The 18,952-nt window shown below is 41.6% G+C and overlaps 1 protein-coding gene across 1 annotated transcript; it reads right to left on the bottom strand.

Moving 5' to 3' along the window:
• Nucleotides 1-17,638: 17,638 nt before the first annotated feature.
• LOC309381697 (FANCD2 opposite strand protein-like) lies at nucleotides 17,639-18,169 on the bottom strand (the record flags this gene model as incomplete). Its single annotated transcript, XM_081932984.1, has 1 exon — nucleotides 17,639-18,169. One exon carries the CDS (start codon nucleotides 18,167-18,169, stop codon nucleotides 17,639-17,641), a length of 531 nt encoding a protein of 176 aa, XP_081789110.1.
• Between the last annotated feature and the right edge of the window lie 783 nt (nucleotides 18,170-18,952).

Below are 18,952 nucleotides of genomic sequence, written 5' to 3'. Positions count from 1 at the left end.
ATGCACTCATCAGTTTCGGACTTAATAAAGCCCTTTGAATTTAGTTTGTCAGTAAGACATAAGTACCACATTAAACCAGACTGTTTCAGACCATAAAGACTTTGTTTAGAAACCAGGTATCCCCTTCTTGCTGTTGGAATCCTGGAGGACCTCTCACATAGGTCAGCATGTAGATAAGCCATGTCAACATCGAACTGGAAAACTTCCAAACCAAGGATAGTTGCACTGGCTAAAGCAATTTTTACACTCTCAGTTCTGACTGTCGGTGAGTAGGTGTTTGTGTAGTCCTCAGGATAATGTTGAGCGAAACCCTGAGCTACAAGTCTGGCCTTGTACAATGACTCACCATTTGGCTTCTTTTTGATTCTGTAGACCCATCGAGTGCCAATGACTTTTCTGTTAGCTGGAGGTTTTGCAGGTGTAAATACCTTGTTTCTTTAGATGTCCATTTCATTCTGCATTGCCTCATACCACTTCTCTTGCTCTGAATCAGGAAGACATTTGATTTGTGTGAATGTATCAGGAGAAAGTGTAATATTGCAAATCAAAGGCAAGGGTGTTTTTGTCAGTTGCCACGAATATTGTTATGGAGGGATTCCCTTTGTGACCTTCTTGGAACGTCTCAGAACAACAGTCCATTCTTCTGCTTCATCCTCATCCTCACATTGATCGCTAGCATCAGCATCCACGGCTCGCGAACACGGAACATCAGGTTGAGAAGAACTAGTGGATGGAATATCTGCCTGTGAATCTTGGTCATCAGGCTGCGTTGCATCTACAACATCATTCTAGGAAAATAAACTCCAGGATCATTGGAATGAATCCTGGACCAATCAGCATCTTCCTCAAAATTAGCAGATTGGGAAATCACAATTACATGTTTAGAGTCAATACATTTGCTCCATTTTGAATTATCATCAATACCCATAAATCTCAGTCTCTTTGCTGCTGGACCTCCTTTTCTTCTTTGAGCTAAGGGAATTTTCACCATAGCGTATGAACCAAAAATATGGAGGTTTTTGAGATTGGGCTTGTATCCATACATCATGAAGAAAGGAGTCTGATTTATTACACTGCTCCAGGTACGGTTAACAATGTAATTTACATATTTGATAGCTTCACCCCAGTATGGGTTATTGAGGTTGGCATCTTCTAGGGGACAATGCATCATGGTTTATAGGACCCCTTGTCTTCATTCTGCGACTCCGTTATGAGCCAGTGTGTACAGAGCTGATGTCTGATGAAGAATTCCATTCTTATGCATCCAGTCCTGGAAACGCTGAGACATGAATTCGGCACCACGGTCACTCTGGATTCTGGTGATGTGAACTTGATCTTGGGTAGAAACAAGAGCTGCAAAGTCTTTAAAGATCTGAAAGGTCTCAGATTTCTCTTTCATAGGATATACATATCCATATCTAGAGTAATTATCAACAATTGTTAGAAAATATTTTTTACCACCAAATGTTGGCGGAAAAGGACCCACTAGGTCAGTGTGTACCATATCAAAAATGCGTATTGACAGTTGTGTAGCGCGTTTGGGAATGGCTGCTGCTTTGGATTTGGCCTTCTTGCGAACAGCACAATCCAAAAACACCTTACACCCCTTTAGATCCAAACCTTTTGCGAACTCCGGCATTTTCCTAAGAACACGGAAACTGGCATGCCCCAATCTTCTATGCTACTTGTGGATACACCTAGAATGCAAAGATTTACCAATTGGTGAATTTTCAACATTAAGAGTTTTGTGAAGAACCTCAGGCTTGCTCTGAGCAACCTGTTTCCTTATTTTCTTTTTGTTGGCTTTAGGAGCCTTTGGAGTAGCTACAGGATCTCTCACTGGAACATCTCTCTCTGGGCCTGGGTCCTCCTCTTTTGGAGTTTGTATACTTGCCTGTGCTTGTGGTTTAGGCTTTGGTTTTATGTAATAAACACCACCAATTAACATGGTTGCAGCAACAATGTCTCCATTTTTAACTATGTAACTTGCTTTTTCGAGGTGGTGAACCTGGAACTTTAACATTCTAGACAAGTGAAACTGGCTAAGCAAATTACTAGTTGCTGTAGGTATGTAATAAACATCAGGAATGAATGCATCGAGCTCTTCAACATAAACAGTTCCTTTTCCCATGACTTTGCAAGGATGATTGGAGAAAGAATAAAGTTCACGTAGTTCAGGTTCAGGCTCGTGCATCTCTGTAAAAATTTCCTTTCTGTAGGTAACATGCAATGCTGCACCAATGTCCAAAGTCCACAAAAGCTGTCTGTTGTACTCTGGATGAGGTTGTGGATCATTGGTTAAGGCCAATGTGGCGAGTGGAACTCATTAGGGACAATCCTGGGTGGCATGTCCCACACGGTTACAGATGCAGCATCTTGGCATCCTTGGAACATAGGCTCTTCCTCGGAAGGGACGTCAAGCTGGAGTTCTTGATGCGGGTGGTCTTCGCAAATGTGGTGTGGCTAACATAAGTGCCTGTTCTTCAATTAAAAGTCTGCAAACATTGTCCACTGTGCACTGAGCAATAGGCACTTGGTTAATCTTTGCAATGGAATATTTCCATTCATAATTCAATGAGTTAATGATATTGCTGATCATTTGAATATCATCAATAAAATGGCCTTTTTATCTCAATTCTTTTCTCATTCCTATCAATTTGGTTAAATGACCTCCGATTTGTTCACCAGGTTTCAAACTCGAACCATGGAACTCAGACATGAGCAAACATGAAGATTCGATTGAAACAGGCCTGTAGCAATTTTCCAATTGAACCCAAATTTGTTGGGCTGTTGCATCAGGCAGAAAAGTAACCTGCAATTCAGTATCCATGGACATCAATAATGTTGTGCAAGCCTTAGTCTCTAAGTCTGTTATTGCAGGAGTCCATGGCTGGACAGGAGGATTAAACACCATACAATGGGTACCTTCTCTGCGAAGCAAAAGTGCAACCTCACTGACCCAGGCCTTATAATTCTGTCCTGACATTTTTACTTTTGACTCACCAGTCAATGGAGCAACAGAAGATGCCTGTTAAGGAATGTGCATTTGAAATGCTGGCTGTGCAGGTAAATAAACTTGTTGTTGACCTTGTGGTTGTTGTAGTCACATCTGTGGTTGCTGTGCTACAGCTGCGGCCGGTGCTTGAGCTGCAATATTAACATAGCCTGCTGGAGATGCAGCCATTTGCCTCTGCTGCATTAAGTATTGTTGTGCTCCATCTAAGAAGACACCAGCACCACCAGGGGGTGCTGAAGATAGGGCCTGTGGAGACACTTGTTGCATTGCAGCCTGAATATCTGAATGAGTTAAGGACATGTTTGATAAAGCCTGTTGCAATATTTGTAATTGCTCTTGGAATTTACTATGCATGTCAGCTTTCTCTAGTAAATTACTTCTGCCCGTAGATGGAGCTGCAATTTCAGCTTTAGGCTGCTGAGTTAATCTTTCTGCCTGCGTGGCATATGTAACTTGAGAAGAAAGAACATCTTGTGGCAATTGTGATGTGTACACAGTTCTCTGTTCTGATTTGCCTGACACAATATCCTCCAGGGGGTGTGTCTTAGGCTTTGGAGAAGGAGCCAAGATGGCGTTTTCAGAAATTTGAAAGTCCCCTCTTATCTGGCTTGAGCATAGATAAGGCCATTTTTGCCTGGGATAGCTTACGTTCAAAAAATTCTATTTGATCATGATAGCCTTTTATAACTTGCTTAGAGCTTTGAGGAGAATGATAAGTTTCTCTCTGTGTGGGAGTGAAAATGCTCTTTCGGTTGTGAACAATTTGGTCTTGCACCAAGCGTTTCAAAATCTAAAGGTTCTCAAAGAACTGTTTGGGAGCATGCATAATTAGAAGGGTCTTAGCACGTCGCCTTCAAGAGCAGCTTTTCTGTATTCTTCTTGTTCTTGAGACCTGTGTAAGAGCATTTCCTCCTTTTGTTCTCCCACGGCAGATTCTTCATCCAGTCTGGTTGCTGAAGCAAGCAGCATTTGAAGGGTTGAAAACCTGTGTAAAATGCTTTTCACTTCTTCATCAGAGAGACCACAGACATCTATATCTTGTGCAGGATGTTTTTTTTCTTCTTTCTCGGCATTTTAGAAGTGATTAAAATCAGCATTCCGCAGTCGCGAAATTAATCATCTGCCTAATTAGCCTAGATGCTTATCATCAAAGTAACAAGCAAGGAAAAACCATAAATCAATCCAAAATAGCCATAATTCCAACCATCCTCTGCTACCACTTGTCAGGGTGTAAATTCAGCCCTGTATTTAATGAGGGATGAACCATGGTCTTTCTTTGAAGTATACTTGATAATTAAGCAAAATAAACCTGAGATATATTCTAAGAAACACATTTTATTGTAAAGAAAATGAAAAACACAAACTTACTAGCTAACTATTACATTTTGGCAGAGTTCCTGCCTACTACCTTGGCAGGCGAACAAAAGAAGCAATAAATAATGAAGGAATGTGGACATGTGTAGTGAGTTTAATGATGAGTCAGATCAGTCTACCATATGTCTTAGAGTTGAAGCACAGCTGGCAAACAAAAAAAATGGAGTGACATCATTAAACTAGACATACCCAGTTCCTGCAACCGTTCTTCATATGTTTTAGTCTCCAGTCCCCTAATCATCTTTATTGCTCTTCTCTGCACTCTTTCTAGAGTCTCCACATCTTTTTTACATCATGGCGACCAAAGCTGAATGCAGTATTCCAAGTGTGGCCTTACCAAGACATTATAAAGTGGTATTAACACTTCACGTGATCTTGATTCTATCCCTCTGTTTATGTAGCCTAGAACTGTGTTGGCTTTTTTGGCAGCTGCTGCACACTGCTGGCTCATATTTAAATGGTTGTCCACTAGGATTCCAAGATCCCTTTCACAGTTACTACTATGGAGCAAGGTACCACCTATACTGTACCTATGCATTTCATTTTTCTTGCCTAAATGTAAAACCTTACTCTTTTCACCATTGAATTTCATTTTATTAGATAATGCCCAATGTTCAAGTTTGTCAAGATCCTTCTGTATCTTAAGCCTATCTTCTGGAGTGTTGGCTATTCCTACCAGCTTGGTGTCATCTGCAAATTTGATGAGTTCCCCATTTATTCCCTCATCCAAATCATTGATGAAGATGTTGAAGAGTACTGGGCCTAAAACAGAGCTTTGTGGTACTCCACTGCATACTTCCCTCCATGTAGATGTAGTTCCATTGAGGACTACATGTTGACTGCAGTTGGTCAGCCAGTTATGAATCCATTTGGTGGTGATGCTATCTAACCCACATTTTTCTATTTTATCTAGTAGGTTATGGTCTACTTTATCAAATGCCTTACTGAAGTCCAAGTAAATTATATTGACAGCATTCTTCTGGTCCACTAATTTTGTCAATTTGTCAAAGAATGCAATAAGATTAATCTGGCATGATCTGTTTTTGACAAACTCATGTTGGTAGGTGTTCTCTAATTCATTGCTTGATTATCTTTTCCAGAATCTTTCCTGGTATTGAGGTCAGGCTAATAGGCCTATAGTTTTCTGGATCTATTTTTTCCCTTTTTTGAACATGAGAACCACATCAGCTCTTTTCCAGTCCTCCTGCAGTTCCCCAGTGCTCCAGGATCTCTGAAAGATATAGTTCAGTGGTTCTGAGATTTTGTCTGCCAGTTCCTTCAGAACCCTGGGTGTAATCCGGTAAAATCCTGTAATACTGTAAAATCTCCATTCCCTCCCCACTCCAGGGGAAGGTTACTGCAAATCACCATTTCCTCCCAATCAGCTGGGACTCGGGAGGCAGAAAATAGATGGGGGCAGTGTCAGTCAGAGTATTTTCCAGTTCTTCGAACTACTCAAAATTTCCACTACCAGTTCTCCAGAGGTGGTCAGAACCTGCTAAATACTCTGCTTAGCATCCAGATGGATCTTGACAGACTTGAACACTGGACCCTATTTAACAAAATGAAATTTGTGCTGCCCCAGCAGTATATAGCTAGTGTAAGGATTAAGAACTGTCTCCTTTAAGAAACTACCTCATGGGAAATGTAGGCAGAGACTGCCTTATGGGAAATGTAGTTCCATGACATGTGATCACATATCTGTTTATGATTGGCGACTGGGGCATCTTGCCCATATGCAAAGTTTATAGCTGGGCAGTTTAAATGCTTTTGTGAACCGGAATAGTAGCATTCTACATCTCCGCTCAGCATGGGGATAAATTCATCATCTTTTCACACTACGTGATGGGACAGATCATGGAAATTCAGTAGTATCTTAACACTGAACTGTAAGTTTTGCTATTAAGAATGCCTGATAATAAACTTGATCTGAAAGAGATTCCTAAGCGTGGAGTTAACTGCATGCCCCAAGCAAGCCTGCAACACTTGAGGCAGAACAAAATTCTATGTAGAAAAAAGTAAAGTCTTATACTTAGGCAAGAAAAACCAAAAGTACACTTATAGACTGGGTGAAACCAGGCTAAATAGCAGTAACTGTGAGAATGATCTTGGAGTCTTAGTGGACAACCAATTAAATATGAGTCAACAGTGTGGGGCGGCAGCCAAAAAAGCCAATGCAACCCTAAATTGCATCAACAGAGGGATGCAGTCAAGATCAAATGAGGTACTAATATCACTCAATAAAGTCTTAGTAAGACCACACCTAGAATACTGCATCCAGTTTTGATCACCATAATATAAAAAAGATGTAGAGAAAAAGTGCAGAGAAGAACCATCAAGATGATTAGGGAACTGGAGGCTAAAACATACAATGAACAGTTAGAAGAAGTCAGCATGGCTAGTATAGTGAAGACAAGGACCAGGGGAGATATGATAACATTGTTTCAATATTTGAGGGGCTGCCACAGAGAGGAGTGGGTCAAGTTATTTTCCAAAGCACCTGAAGGCCAAACATTGCAGCCATGGTGGGGACAGGGGCAGCCTTGCAACCTTTGCCGCCATGTGAATACAAAGCTTCCCAGGCCAGGCAGCCCCCTCCCTGCCGGTCAGCAGTCTCCCAAAGCTTCCACTCTTGAAGCCGCAGCTGGGATGAGGGGGCAGCCCAGCAATCTTCACAGATGCATGGCTACATAGCTTGCCAGGCCAAACAGCCCCCTCCCCACCAGCCAGCAGTCCCTCCAAGCTGCCACCCTTGCAGCTGTGGTGAGGATGAGGAGGTAGTCCAGCAACCTTCGCAGCCATGTGTCTACAAAGCTTTCTGGGCCAGGCAGCCCCCTGCCCACTAGCCAGCAGTCTCCCGAAGCTGCCACCCTTTCAGCCATGACAGGGATGAGGGGACAGCCCGGCAACCTTTGCAGTCATGGGAATACGAAGCTTGCTGGGCTAGACGGCCCCCTCCCCATCAGTCAGTAGTCTCCCGAAGCCGCCACAGGAGGATGGGAGGGAAGAGGGTGTATGCATGCACATGCGCATATTCGGGTGGTATGGGGAGATTTAAAAAACTTCAGCATGAATCCCTTTCTGATTATTTGTCTCCAAAGGTGTGCACACATCTGCGTGGGTCCATCCACTGCTTCCATTCACCTCCCCTACTCACAATTTCCTGCTGCTTTGATCAAATCGACAGGAGAATCACTGGCGCTTTGGCACCCAGCAGATCGGGAAGGAAAAAGTGGGTTTGCCCTCACTGCCAAGCAGTGGGTTTTTAGGGGAACTGAGTGTGGGAACCCAAAGCCAAGGCTCCCTGATTAAAGAGGAAGGAAGGAAGGAAGGAGCAGGAAATGAGATGGAAGGAAGGAGAGGGAATTCAAATATTAAGAACTGAGCACCTTTCTCTCCCTCCCTTCCTCTCTCCCTCTCTTCCTCTCTCTCTCTCTCTACTATATTGTTTTGTTCATTTCCACATTCTTAAAAAAAGTCCTAAATTATCTAGCTGGGATCATTTATAGTCAAGTTAACAAATCTGAGCTAAAGCTTTTGTCACAGAGTACAATCCGTATTGAACAAGACTTTTAGTGGTTCCTTAAATGTGATTCCTAAAATGTGAGAGAGTAAGGGAAAAGAAAGAGAGAGAGAGAGAAGAAAGAAAGAAAGAAGGAAGGAAAGAAAGAAAGAAGGAAAGAAAGAAAGAAGAAGGGAGGGAGAGAGAGAGATAGGAAGGAGAGGAAGGAAGAACCACTAAAGCTGACACTTGACGTGGTTTCAAAGACACTTTGAAACAGCACAGCAATCTAAGTGACAGGCCTGTAGTTATGTTTCTTTTAGGATCTTTGGCCTGCCACACTTTCTATTATTTTCCTATGCTGTTTCATTAGTGTAGTAGTTGGGAGGGGGGAATAGAAAGGAGTAGAATTGTGGAATGTGTTGTTGTCATTCTTTTCTAGAAGCCAAGGTCATCTTTTGTCTCCGCACCTCGACACCTGACCTGAAGCAGAGGGGTGAAGATGCCAGCGTGGAAGATGATGATTGGAACATGTGATGGATTTATGGGTGTGGGCATAGATCATGAACTTTCAACTGGGTGGAATTCCAGGAAGCAAATCAGAGTTGGAATTCAACAGATGTGCTAAGATGTCTGACTTATTAAATTGGAACTTTAAGGAAAGTTTTGCCTTGGATTCTGATTTAATTCTGCATGATACTTGGAATGCTGACATTATTCCAACTCTCTCTTTAAAATAAAACACCAGCACCCCCCCCCTCGTACGGGGGAGCTGGTGAGGAGGGGCTGAATTCCCAACGCTGACCAGGGCAGTTTAAAATATCAGCAAACAATTATGGGTAAGCTTTTTGAGATAAGAAGCTGAGATGAGACGCTTCTCGTCAAATCTTCAAAGGAGAAAGAATTCCTGTTCAAGATTTGTAGCATCTGGAGGAATGCAAGGGGGGAAGAAAAGCACACAGCTGGAAACGACAAGATGTTTGGAATCCCAGACCAACTTCTTCAGCCAAACGTGAGTTAATCTCCCCCTCCCTTCACTAATAAATGCTGCAATGGACTGGAGGACTGGAGTGGAGATAATTACTCTTTCCCTACAGCGATAAATGAAATGACTTATAACCCTGCAACTGAGTTGAAGACAGATTCCCTATCAAAATGGGAAATTCAACCCAGACAGCAAGAAGGGATTTGGCCAGCATCTTTCACTTGCCATCCACCGCAAATTGGGCTGCAGCTTGTGAATGAAACACCACCAAATTGGGCTTTCTTCCCAGAGTATGGATGGATAAGATTCCAGTGGGCAACTCCATGGCCATCAGATTGGGAAAATCCTCCAAGCCAGCAGAGGGCACCTACTTGGCCCATAACTCCTCCAAGCCAGCAGAGGGGTCCTTGGCACATAAAACTCCCTAGCCAGCCATCGTTGGTTGAACCGCAACCTGTGAATCAGGCAACCCCGGGATGGGTCTTAACCCCAGGTCATGGATGGAAGGGATGCCAGTGGGCACCTTTCCTCCCTCAGCAGATGGCACCATGGCAGAAAACTGGGCAGTGGCCAACTGAGGGATATTGATCTCCCCACCGGTTCCAGTCTCCCCTGCAATGCCCCAACAGGTTCTTACCCCACCTTCCTACAGAGAAAGGTTCTCAACAATGGAAGAAGGGTTTACCAATGGGGAAGCTGCAGGATGGATAGCAAAACAAAGTGAGGTGGCGGTACCTAATTTTAGTGATGTAACTAGGTTCCTTCCTTCATGGGGGCCAATAAAAAGCCACAGTTGCTGTCAACTTGGCCACAGAGCATCAGAGGGCTTGGCTCCAGCCCCAATGCCACAAACATGTGCACCAACTGCCACGGCGGTAAAGATGCCACCAGAAAAGAGTCATCTGGGCCAACAACCTCTGGAAGAGGATCTCCAACTTAAGGTGACAAATAGTCCTACCAAGGGGGAGGCCTTGGAGGAGGAAAAGTGCCAACAACCTCTGGAAGAGGCTCCCCAACCTCTCCCTTGGGGAGAGGGGGCGGTTTATAAATCGAATAAATGAAATGAATGAATGAATGAATGGAAGAGGATCCCCAACTTAAGGTGACAAAAAGTCCTACCAAGAGGGAGGCCTCAGAGGAGAAAAAGGGCCAACAACCTCTGGAAGAGGATCCCCAACTTAAGGTGACAAAGAGTCCTACCAAGGGGGAGGCCTCGGAGGAGGAAAAGCCCAAACAACTGCCGGAGAAGTCCCCTGGACTGCTACAACTAGTGGCCAGCCCTAACCGACCATGGGAAGAGGTCGCAATGGACTTCATCGTGGAACTCCCAGACAGCAGTGGGAACAGAGTAATCTGGACAGTCATTGATTTGGTTTTCAAGCAGGCGCACTTCATCGCTTGCTCAGGATTGCCATCCACAAAGAAATTAGCGAAAATGTTCGTGAAACACATTATCGCCTGCACGAATTGCCCAAAAACACCATTTCAGACCGTGGAGTCCAGTTCACAGCCAGGTTCTGGAGAGAGGTCCTGAGATCCATTGGGTCCACACAAGAACTGAGCTCAGAGGTTCATCCCAGCATGAACTGCGCAGCAGAGAGAGCCAATGTGGTGGTGGAACAATACATCCAGTATTTTGTGGACTATCAGCAAGACAACTGGTCGGATTTGCTACCCTTTGCCAAAGTGGCATACAATGACGCGGTCCACAGCAGCACTGATTTAACTCCTTTCCAGATTACCAGTGCCATGGAATTTGTTGCCATGCCTGAGTTGCCTAGAGAATCTCCTTCCTCCATGTCTTTGAATGAATGGATAGACATGCTAAAGAAAGGATGGGAGAATATGAAGAAGGCTCTAGCAGTTGCGGCAGAAGCATACAAGAAGCAAGCTGATAAACATCACTCACTCCGAACCCCCTTCCATGTGGAGGACAACGTTTTTGTATCTACCAAATACATGAGATTAAGAATGCCTAGTAGGGAATTGGGTCCAAAATTTCTAGGTCCATTCCCAATAGTGAAAATAGTAAACCCAGTTACAGTTCGACTCAGTCTACCCAGAAGTCTAGGGAAAATTGACCCAGAATTTCAATGTAGCTTGTTGAAACCAGTAATTTGGTCTAGCATAAGAGCATCCAACCAAGCTTTTTTCTCCTCCTGTAGTGATAGAAGGGGAAACACAATCTGAGGTGGAAAAATTGTAGATTTCAGGCTGAATAAGGGTCGCTTACAGTACTTAGTCCACTGGAAGGGTTACCCTTTGTCTGAAGCTACTTGGGTGAACAGTGGGAAGCTAAAAGTGGAGAAGTTAGTAAAGCAATTCCATGAGGAGTTTCCTGATAAGTCAAAGGGTCCCCCTGGGGGGAGAGGAGGTGGTTAATTGTGTTATGTTAACTTTTATGTTATTCTCTTTACAGGAAACATTTTTCTTCTGAGGAGAGGCCACCTGTCAGGCCTGTAGTTATGTTTCTTTTGGGATCTTTGGCCTGCCATACTTTGTATTATTTTCCTATGCTGTTTCATTAGTGTAGTAATTGGGAGGGGGGAATAGAAAGGAGTAGAATTGTGGAATGCATTTGTCACTGCGTTAAATGTTTGCTAGTCGAACTGAACTGAATAGTTACTGAAAGAGTTACTGCGCAGGTCATAAGCCTTATCTGACAATGATTTATTGCGCATGTAACATGTTTATTACATCACACATTCCAGAGACTTCTTTCTCTTTTGATCTTTGTCCGTCTGCCAGGAAGCTGGTAGACAAACTGCTCTTGCCAAAATGTAACAATTAGATAGATTTGTTTTATTTCCTTATTTTATTATTTTTGTATTAAAATTTTGTTTTTAATTAGAACTTGTTATTGGACTTCATTTTCGCTTCTTAAAGAAAATGCTGTTTGGAAAAGCCGCAGTCAAAGCCTCACTAGTTCAGGGTGAAATTTTTCCCCTGACAGTATTGTTGTCATTCTTTTGTCTCCGCACCTCAACACCTGACTGGAAGCAGAGGGGTGTAGATGCCAGAGTGGAATAAGAAGATTGGACCATGCGGGCTTCCGGTTCCGGCTGTTGAGAGTGATGGGTGTGTTTCGCTCGCCCTGCACACTCTTGGTGGGCCCCCCTCGATCAGGGGGGCACAGGGAGCCTTGTAGGGGCACCCTGCTGAGAGCGCGGCTAGCTGGGGGTCCCCTGTATCGGCAGCGGCCGCGGGGGGCTCCTGGCATTGCCCTAGGTGCCAGGAGGCAGAAAGGGGGTGCGCGAGGAGCTTCCATGCTTCCACGCACTTTCGTTTCGAGGCTGCTGGATGAATTTGACGAACTGAAGGCTACAGCTGCAATGTGGTGAGATGAAAACTCTCCCCGACTCCCTCTTTGATTGTTTAATGAAGGATTGACAGCTTTTTAAAGATCTTCAATCTGTTCCTGGGAAGTGCGATTGGAGGGAGGGGGATTTCCCCCCCCCCCTGGAAAAGCGGCTTTGGACTGCTCTCTGCCCTCGGAGGAGGAGGGGGAGATCTTTAGAATGAAATCACATTCGTAGCAAGCAAGCAGATGAATACCCTGCTGCAATTATGAAAGAGAAATGATGATCTGATTCTTTTGAAAACTTTGAAAACTTTTGGTTTGTTGCCTTCTGATCCCGTGCTGGCAAGGCAAGATGGCACACTTCCGTTGTCTTTATGCACTTTGAAATTTGACTCCACCCATAGAAATTGCTGGCATTTTGTCTTTGTCTCCGTGACACCCAGAAATATCTGTTGATATACTGCATCCTGGACTTGGAATAATGGATTTTATTGTCTGGATTTGAACTATAGAAAAGGTCCCTATTATTGTCTGGACTGCCTGCCTCATGATCTCTCTTGGTTATCCCCTTTCATAGTTGCCATTTCATCCTATGGACACAGACACCTCTGAGTTTCTTTTTATTAAAATGGCACCGAAGAGACCGCCACCTGGGAAACCAGGCTTTGCTGGCTCTGCCCCAACATCCTCAACGTCCAGCCCCAGTGGACAACAGACATTAACATCTTTACTACAACCCAAAGCCCCTGAGGAAGACCTAACTCACCAGTTGCTTCAAAAGCTCTTAAAGGGGCAGGAGGACTTGAAAAATCAACTGAAAGAAATGAATGAACAGCTCAGAGAGAACCAAAACCGAACAGCTCAAAATTCACAGAGACTGGAACTTTTGGAGGAGGGGACGGCTGAGATGAGGGGGGAGGTGAGGGGGGTCCAGAGAGGAAACCAAGAACTTGAGAACCACCAGATAAAAATGGAATTTGAAAAGATGTCTTTTTTCCTTAGATTTCAAAATGTAATTGAGGCTGATGGTGAAGATTTGAGGGAGATTATGACAAACTTACTGGCTGAATATATTAAAAAAGACAGACAGCAGCTGGGATGGGATATTGACCTGGTCTATAGAGTTAATTCAGCTTATGCTAGAACACACAATGTTCCAAGAGAGGTTCACATTAAATTTCTTAGAAAGACTACAAAAGATGAGATTCTGAGTGCACAAAGGGGGCAAATGTTAAAATACAAGGATAGAGAGATAGTCATCCTGAAACAAATCCCAAAGAAAGTTAGAGATAAAAGAAAAAAATATTCACTTTTAGCGAAGAAACTATTTGAAAAAGGGGTTTGGTTCTGGTGGCTGTTGCCAGAAGGCATGCTGGTATTCTGGGAGGGCAGTAGAGTTAGAATTAATACAACTACGGAGGCGGAGGCCTTCATGGAAAAAAACAAAGCTCTCCTAGATAAAGCTGATGATACTACACGAGAAACACAAGACATGGGAAGTGCCGGAGCTTTGCTGGTGGTGGGGGAAGAGGCAACATTGAGAAAACTTAGATCACAAAAGTGAGTTAGAAAAATAATGCAATTGCTAATACAGGGAATTTTTCTGTTTGATATAAAATAGATTGAAATTACTGGAAGATATAAGGTAAAAATATGGTGTCAAAATATTGCTAAGTAGTAATTATCTAATGTATTAACAAGTGAAAGTTATGAGAACCGGGGGGAGTGCCATTTCCTCCATAATGTAGCTGTCAAAATTTGTAACCTTTACCCATTATCCTTCTTCCTAAAAATTTTGTAAAACCAATAAAAAATTTTGTTCAAAAAAAAAAAAAAAAGAAGATTGGACCATATGATGGATTTATGGGTGTGGGGATAGATCATGAACTTTCAACTGGGTGGAATTCCAGAAAGCAAATCAGAGTTGGAATTCCACAGATGTGCTAAGATGTCTGACTTATTAAATTGGAACTTTAAGGAAAGTTTTGCCTTGGATTCTGATGTAATTCTGCACGATACTTGGAATGCTGACATTAGGACTGGAAGGGATCTCCTTCCCTGCCCCAGCAGGAAACCTTATATCATCTGGATTACTTTGGTGCCTCTAACAGAGAGGAAAATTGCCAGAAAGGAGAAGGAGTTTACTAGGACAAGGCTGCTGTGCAGAGGAAGGCAGAGATAGTCCATGACTTATGACCACAATTGAGTCCAAATTTTTGGTTGCTAAGTAAGAGCATTGTTAAGTGAGTTTCACCACATAACAGTCATGTGCAAGTTAGGGAATAACATCTGAAAGCATGTGTAATGTTCTAATGCACAGAAGTTATAGTTAAATGTGTGGCAGAAAGTGGACTGTGCGTGTGTTTTTCCAAAAAAGGAGGTTGAATGTGTATAGTTTTAAAAGAGCTGTGTGTGTGTTTGTGTACAAACACATGCAGTATATATAGTAGAAAATGTATCTTTTAACGTGCCTATACACACTCCATACTATATAATATGTATGAACACATATGGTATTTATACATAGGATTAAATGGTATATTTTGCATATTTAGTAGTAAATAAATAGACAGAGAAATTGTATCTCATTGAACCCTTTGAGGCGAGGAGAGGCCAGGCAAGGGGCTCCTTGACATGAGTGATACCAAGTTGGCCACACCCACCCAGTCACATGACCAATTAGCTACGTCCATCCAGTCACATGACCAACCAGCTATGCCCTCCCAATCATATGAGCCACCAGTTACATGACCCACCAGTTACATGACCATGAAGCCATGCCTACCATCACATGACCATGAAGCCACAGCCACCAAACAAGCCACACTCAGAGAACCGTTGGTAAAAAAATTTGAAACCCACCTCTGATTATGTGAACATATACTGAGGCACAACTAATGAGTCTTATTGATTCCTTTAATTTATTTTCTTAATTATGCTATTAATGTATTCTTTATCACAGCTAATAAAATTTTCTTGCCAGTCTTATACCAGAATATGTTCAAGGTAGGTAGTTTATATGGCTTTTATGCATTTGATGCTGCAAAGCAAGTATGATAGCAATATCTACCTTTGAAAGAGCATTTGGAATCTTACTCTTCTAGCTTATTTTTCAGAATAAAAATCATGTTTTAAAAAAAGTGAAATTTTGATTCAATACACAACTGCACATACATTTTCCTTTCCTTTATTTACATTGTTTTGTTCTAATAAATCAGGCTGTTTTATTTTTATATATATTTGTGGTCAGTCAGCAAAAGAAAATAATCCCCAAACTTTAAGAGTAGTGTAAAGGTGCATGTTTGTTTGTGTACACACAAACGCACACACATCCATGTATGCATACTGAAAAATCATGCATTCTAAATCATGTATATGTAAATCATTAATCATAATAAATGAGTGGTAACCAATTATTCCAATATGGATAGTTCCTTTTCAGTTGTACTGTGCTGAAATTAAGTGGTTCTTTTAGATTTCATCAAAGGTTACTTGCTATTGAACAGAAATGTGACCCAACAAAAAATCATAGCATAGAATTATGGAGATTCTTCCATGTAGCAATATTTTTTGGGGGAAGAAAGATCTTACAAATGGTGTGCATTGTTAGAAAGATCTTACAAATGATGTACATCATTCACATAACTGAAAATCTTGTTACTTCCAATTTGAAGGAACAACATTGTGTTCATTTTTGTCAAAATGTATTCATTTATTACAAAACAGAAAAATCAGGATTGTATATAGCACACTGAGAGATATTGTCTGATATAGAAGGCTAGGAGAGAGAAAACTTACATTGACGACTTTTGAGCTATATTTTTTCATCTTTTTGATATAAAGTAAAACACAAGATATCACTCATTAATCACTAAGAGGAAGATAAAATACCTTTGACGTATATTTTGAGTCCAGATTAATTAGTTACACTGTCAATTTGAAATCAATAGAAAAACTGGTCAACATCATCACTAATTTAGCTGTATTGGTTACAAGAGGGTTAAATAATTGCCAAGCAGTTGAAATTAAACCCATAGACTTCATCTATAAATTATAAATACAGCATGTGGATTTTTTAAAATTAGCTGACATATTCATTCCTTACATAAAATAGTTCATTTGCTGCATAAATGAATCAAAGCAATGATTATAACTTAATTCTGCAGTGCAAATCATATTTCTATAGATCTGTATAAACTTTGTTGCTACAGCAAAATACTATGGTTGATATTTCAGTGTTTAGTGTTCAATTTGCTTTAATGTGATCACAATAACTTTTCAGTAAATGATTTTGGGAATTATGTGGCTTTCAGTATTGCATTTCCAAATTTTTCAATAGTTATCTGAAAAATAGGGTTTGTTTTTTAAAGACAATCGTGTAGACTGCTTTAATTTTCATCACCAAAAGAAGAAAATAGAGCATATTGGCTTGGGAGTGGGAGTTTCATTTTGTTTTAAAATTGTGAACTTCATATAGGTTTTAATTGATATAGGCTTTTTTCATGGAGAAAATGATTCATGATTATCTGATATTATTTCTGTTTTTAACAATTCTAACACAGGAAGGAATTTTTTATATCAAATATCTGCATTTAAGTAGGAAAGACTTAAATATCAGAAGATATAATTAATATTTCATTTAGACTTTCCCCAGACTTTCTTCATTATATTCCCTATATTTGTTATTTTGAAATTTGTTTTTACCCTTGATTCATTCCTGGTTTAAACCAGGAATGATTGACATAATTCACATTTATTTTCCATTTTGTTCATATAACAATGCTATCTTACAGTTTAAAACATGCATTATCTTGACAAATTCTGTGTCTTTTACAATGTTTAAAATATGATGAAACATTTTATAAAGGCAACTACCTGGTATTTTATTGTACAGATTGCAATGATATACTGGGCAGCCTCTGGGGGAATTTTTTTTTTTCACTGAGTGGTAGATAAATTTCACACACTGAAGTCCATCTCACAGGGAGAATGGATTGTGTGTGTGTGTGTGTGTGTGTGTGTGTGTGTGTGTGCCATCCATTTCTTTCATTTGTGAGCCAGATACTGTAAGGGAGGCTGTTCACAATATTTGTAAATATTCTTTTATAATCCTTTCTTCACAAAAAGATGACAAACAGTAAGATTGGTTTCTTCTGTCTACAAACAATCTTGAGTGTTGATGCTCTTCTGGATTATTGCCAGATTGATATTGTTAAGTTAAATGCTTCATTTTGTCCAGTGAAACTGGGTTGAGGAATTAAAAGAATAAGTAGTTATTCCAGGAAATATATTTCTAAAAAACATAAGTGTTGAAGAAAAGTTGACAATTCCAAGAATTAAGTTGAATGTGGAATCCAATGAGTTGATTTTTCTGAAGTAGAAGGGAATCAGATATGGGCCTGAGATAAATTCTCTTGCAATCAAGGATCCCAGCTTGTCCTGATCTTGCTTAGGGAAATTTTAGCGAGAATGTTGTAAGGCAAAGGCACATTTTTTGTAGGCAGCATAAAGCAAGAGAATGGCACGCAGCATTTGTCGACACATGGCCATAGCCATGTGCACTTGTGGTCCATGGAGGCTATGGGGTCTGCGTTGCTGGGGACTTATCACTTGACAGAAGGCTGAGCGCTCAGAAACCCTCAATGAGCCAGTCCAGTGGGGAGGCTGTGCAGTCACTAGATGCCCAAAGACTGAGTCAAGCCCTATAAGCCTCACTGCCTGTGGTTTGTGCACAGCCCTATTGCATGCCCTAGGTTCTCCTGCCAATTGGGAGGCTAATGGTTGCTTCATCCCAGTCTTAGAATTAGACTCCAGCACCAGACTCAGGCCCTGGAAGCAAAGTTGCACTTCCAAATCAGTGGCAGTGGCTGGGCTTTGCCCTCCCCGGAAAGGGTGTTTAGTGCTGCTAGGTCTGGGCACAGCACCCCGCAGCCATTGCAGAGATTCATCCAATGGAGACCAGGGTGCCCACAGCTGGTATCCACTAGCCATGGTCAGAACTTCCTAGTTGTTGCTGGCCTGCTTTGCCCAGGATCCTGTAGCATGTTTCCTTTGCCTTGTGCCCTTGGCAACCTATTATGAGTAAGTACATACCTTGGAACATACATACTGAATCACTGTTCCATTAGCTCCTCCTCCCGGTTCCAAAGAATGGTGTGCTGTATTGAGTGTCTATAACCATTTGTTAGGATCCTGATGCTACTTCTTAGAAATAAAGTCCTCAACCTGCAATAATAGAGGGATCTTGCAGATGGACTGGGGGAAAGGGAACTTGCATGGCTTTTGCCATCATTTGGCAGTCTTCTCTTTGCTAATCTGCCTAGAGGAATTATGGAACTATCCATAAGATACAGTGTTAGAACTGCAGATGAAAAGGCAAACTGGTAAAAATGTTTCTGCTTCCTGTGGGAACATAGTCAGTAAAAACATTATTCTTTCAGGGTTAGGGATGGGGGAGATCTAACACTTCTATATCTTAATCTCCAAACAATAGCACATTTCTATTTCTGCGGCATTGTAAGAAAAACAGAAACCTACAAATTGAAAGCATTTTCAGTCTGACTTTGCACATTCAGGCTCATTGCTTACATTTTTAAATTCTAATTACTTATGTTGTCTTGCGCAAACTAATTCCTTTGAAAAACACTGTGCCCAGCAAGTTCACTTGAGTTAGTTCATCTTAATTTTTGCACCTGTTCAGATTCATTAAGAGCATTCAGGAAGACCAATGGAAGTCTTCCTAGATCCCTTATTGTAGTGGAATAGAAAAAATAA

The sequence above is a fragment of the Natrix helvetica genome, assembly GCF_964273705.1.
Source record: "Natrix helvetica genome assembly, chromosome: Z".
Classification (NCBI taxonomy): Eukaryota; Metazoa; Chordata; class Lepidosauria; order Squamata; family Natricidae; genus Natrix; species Natrix helvetica.
Note: the sequence above shows the minus strand (reverse complement) of the source record. Positions and strands in the feature narration are given on the sequence as shown.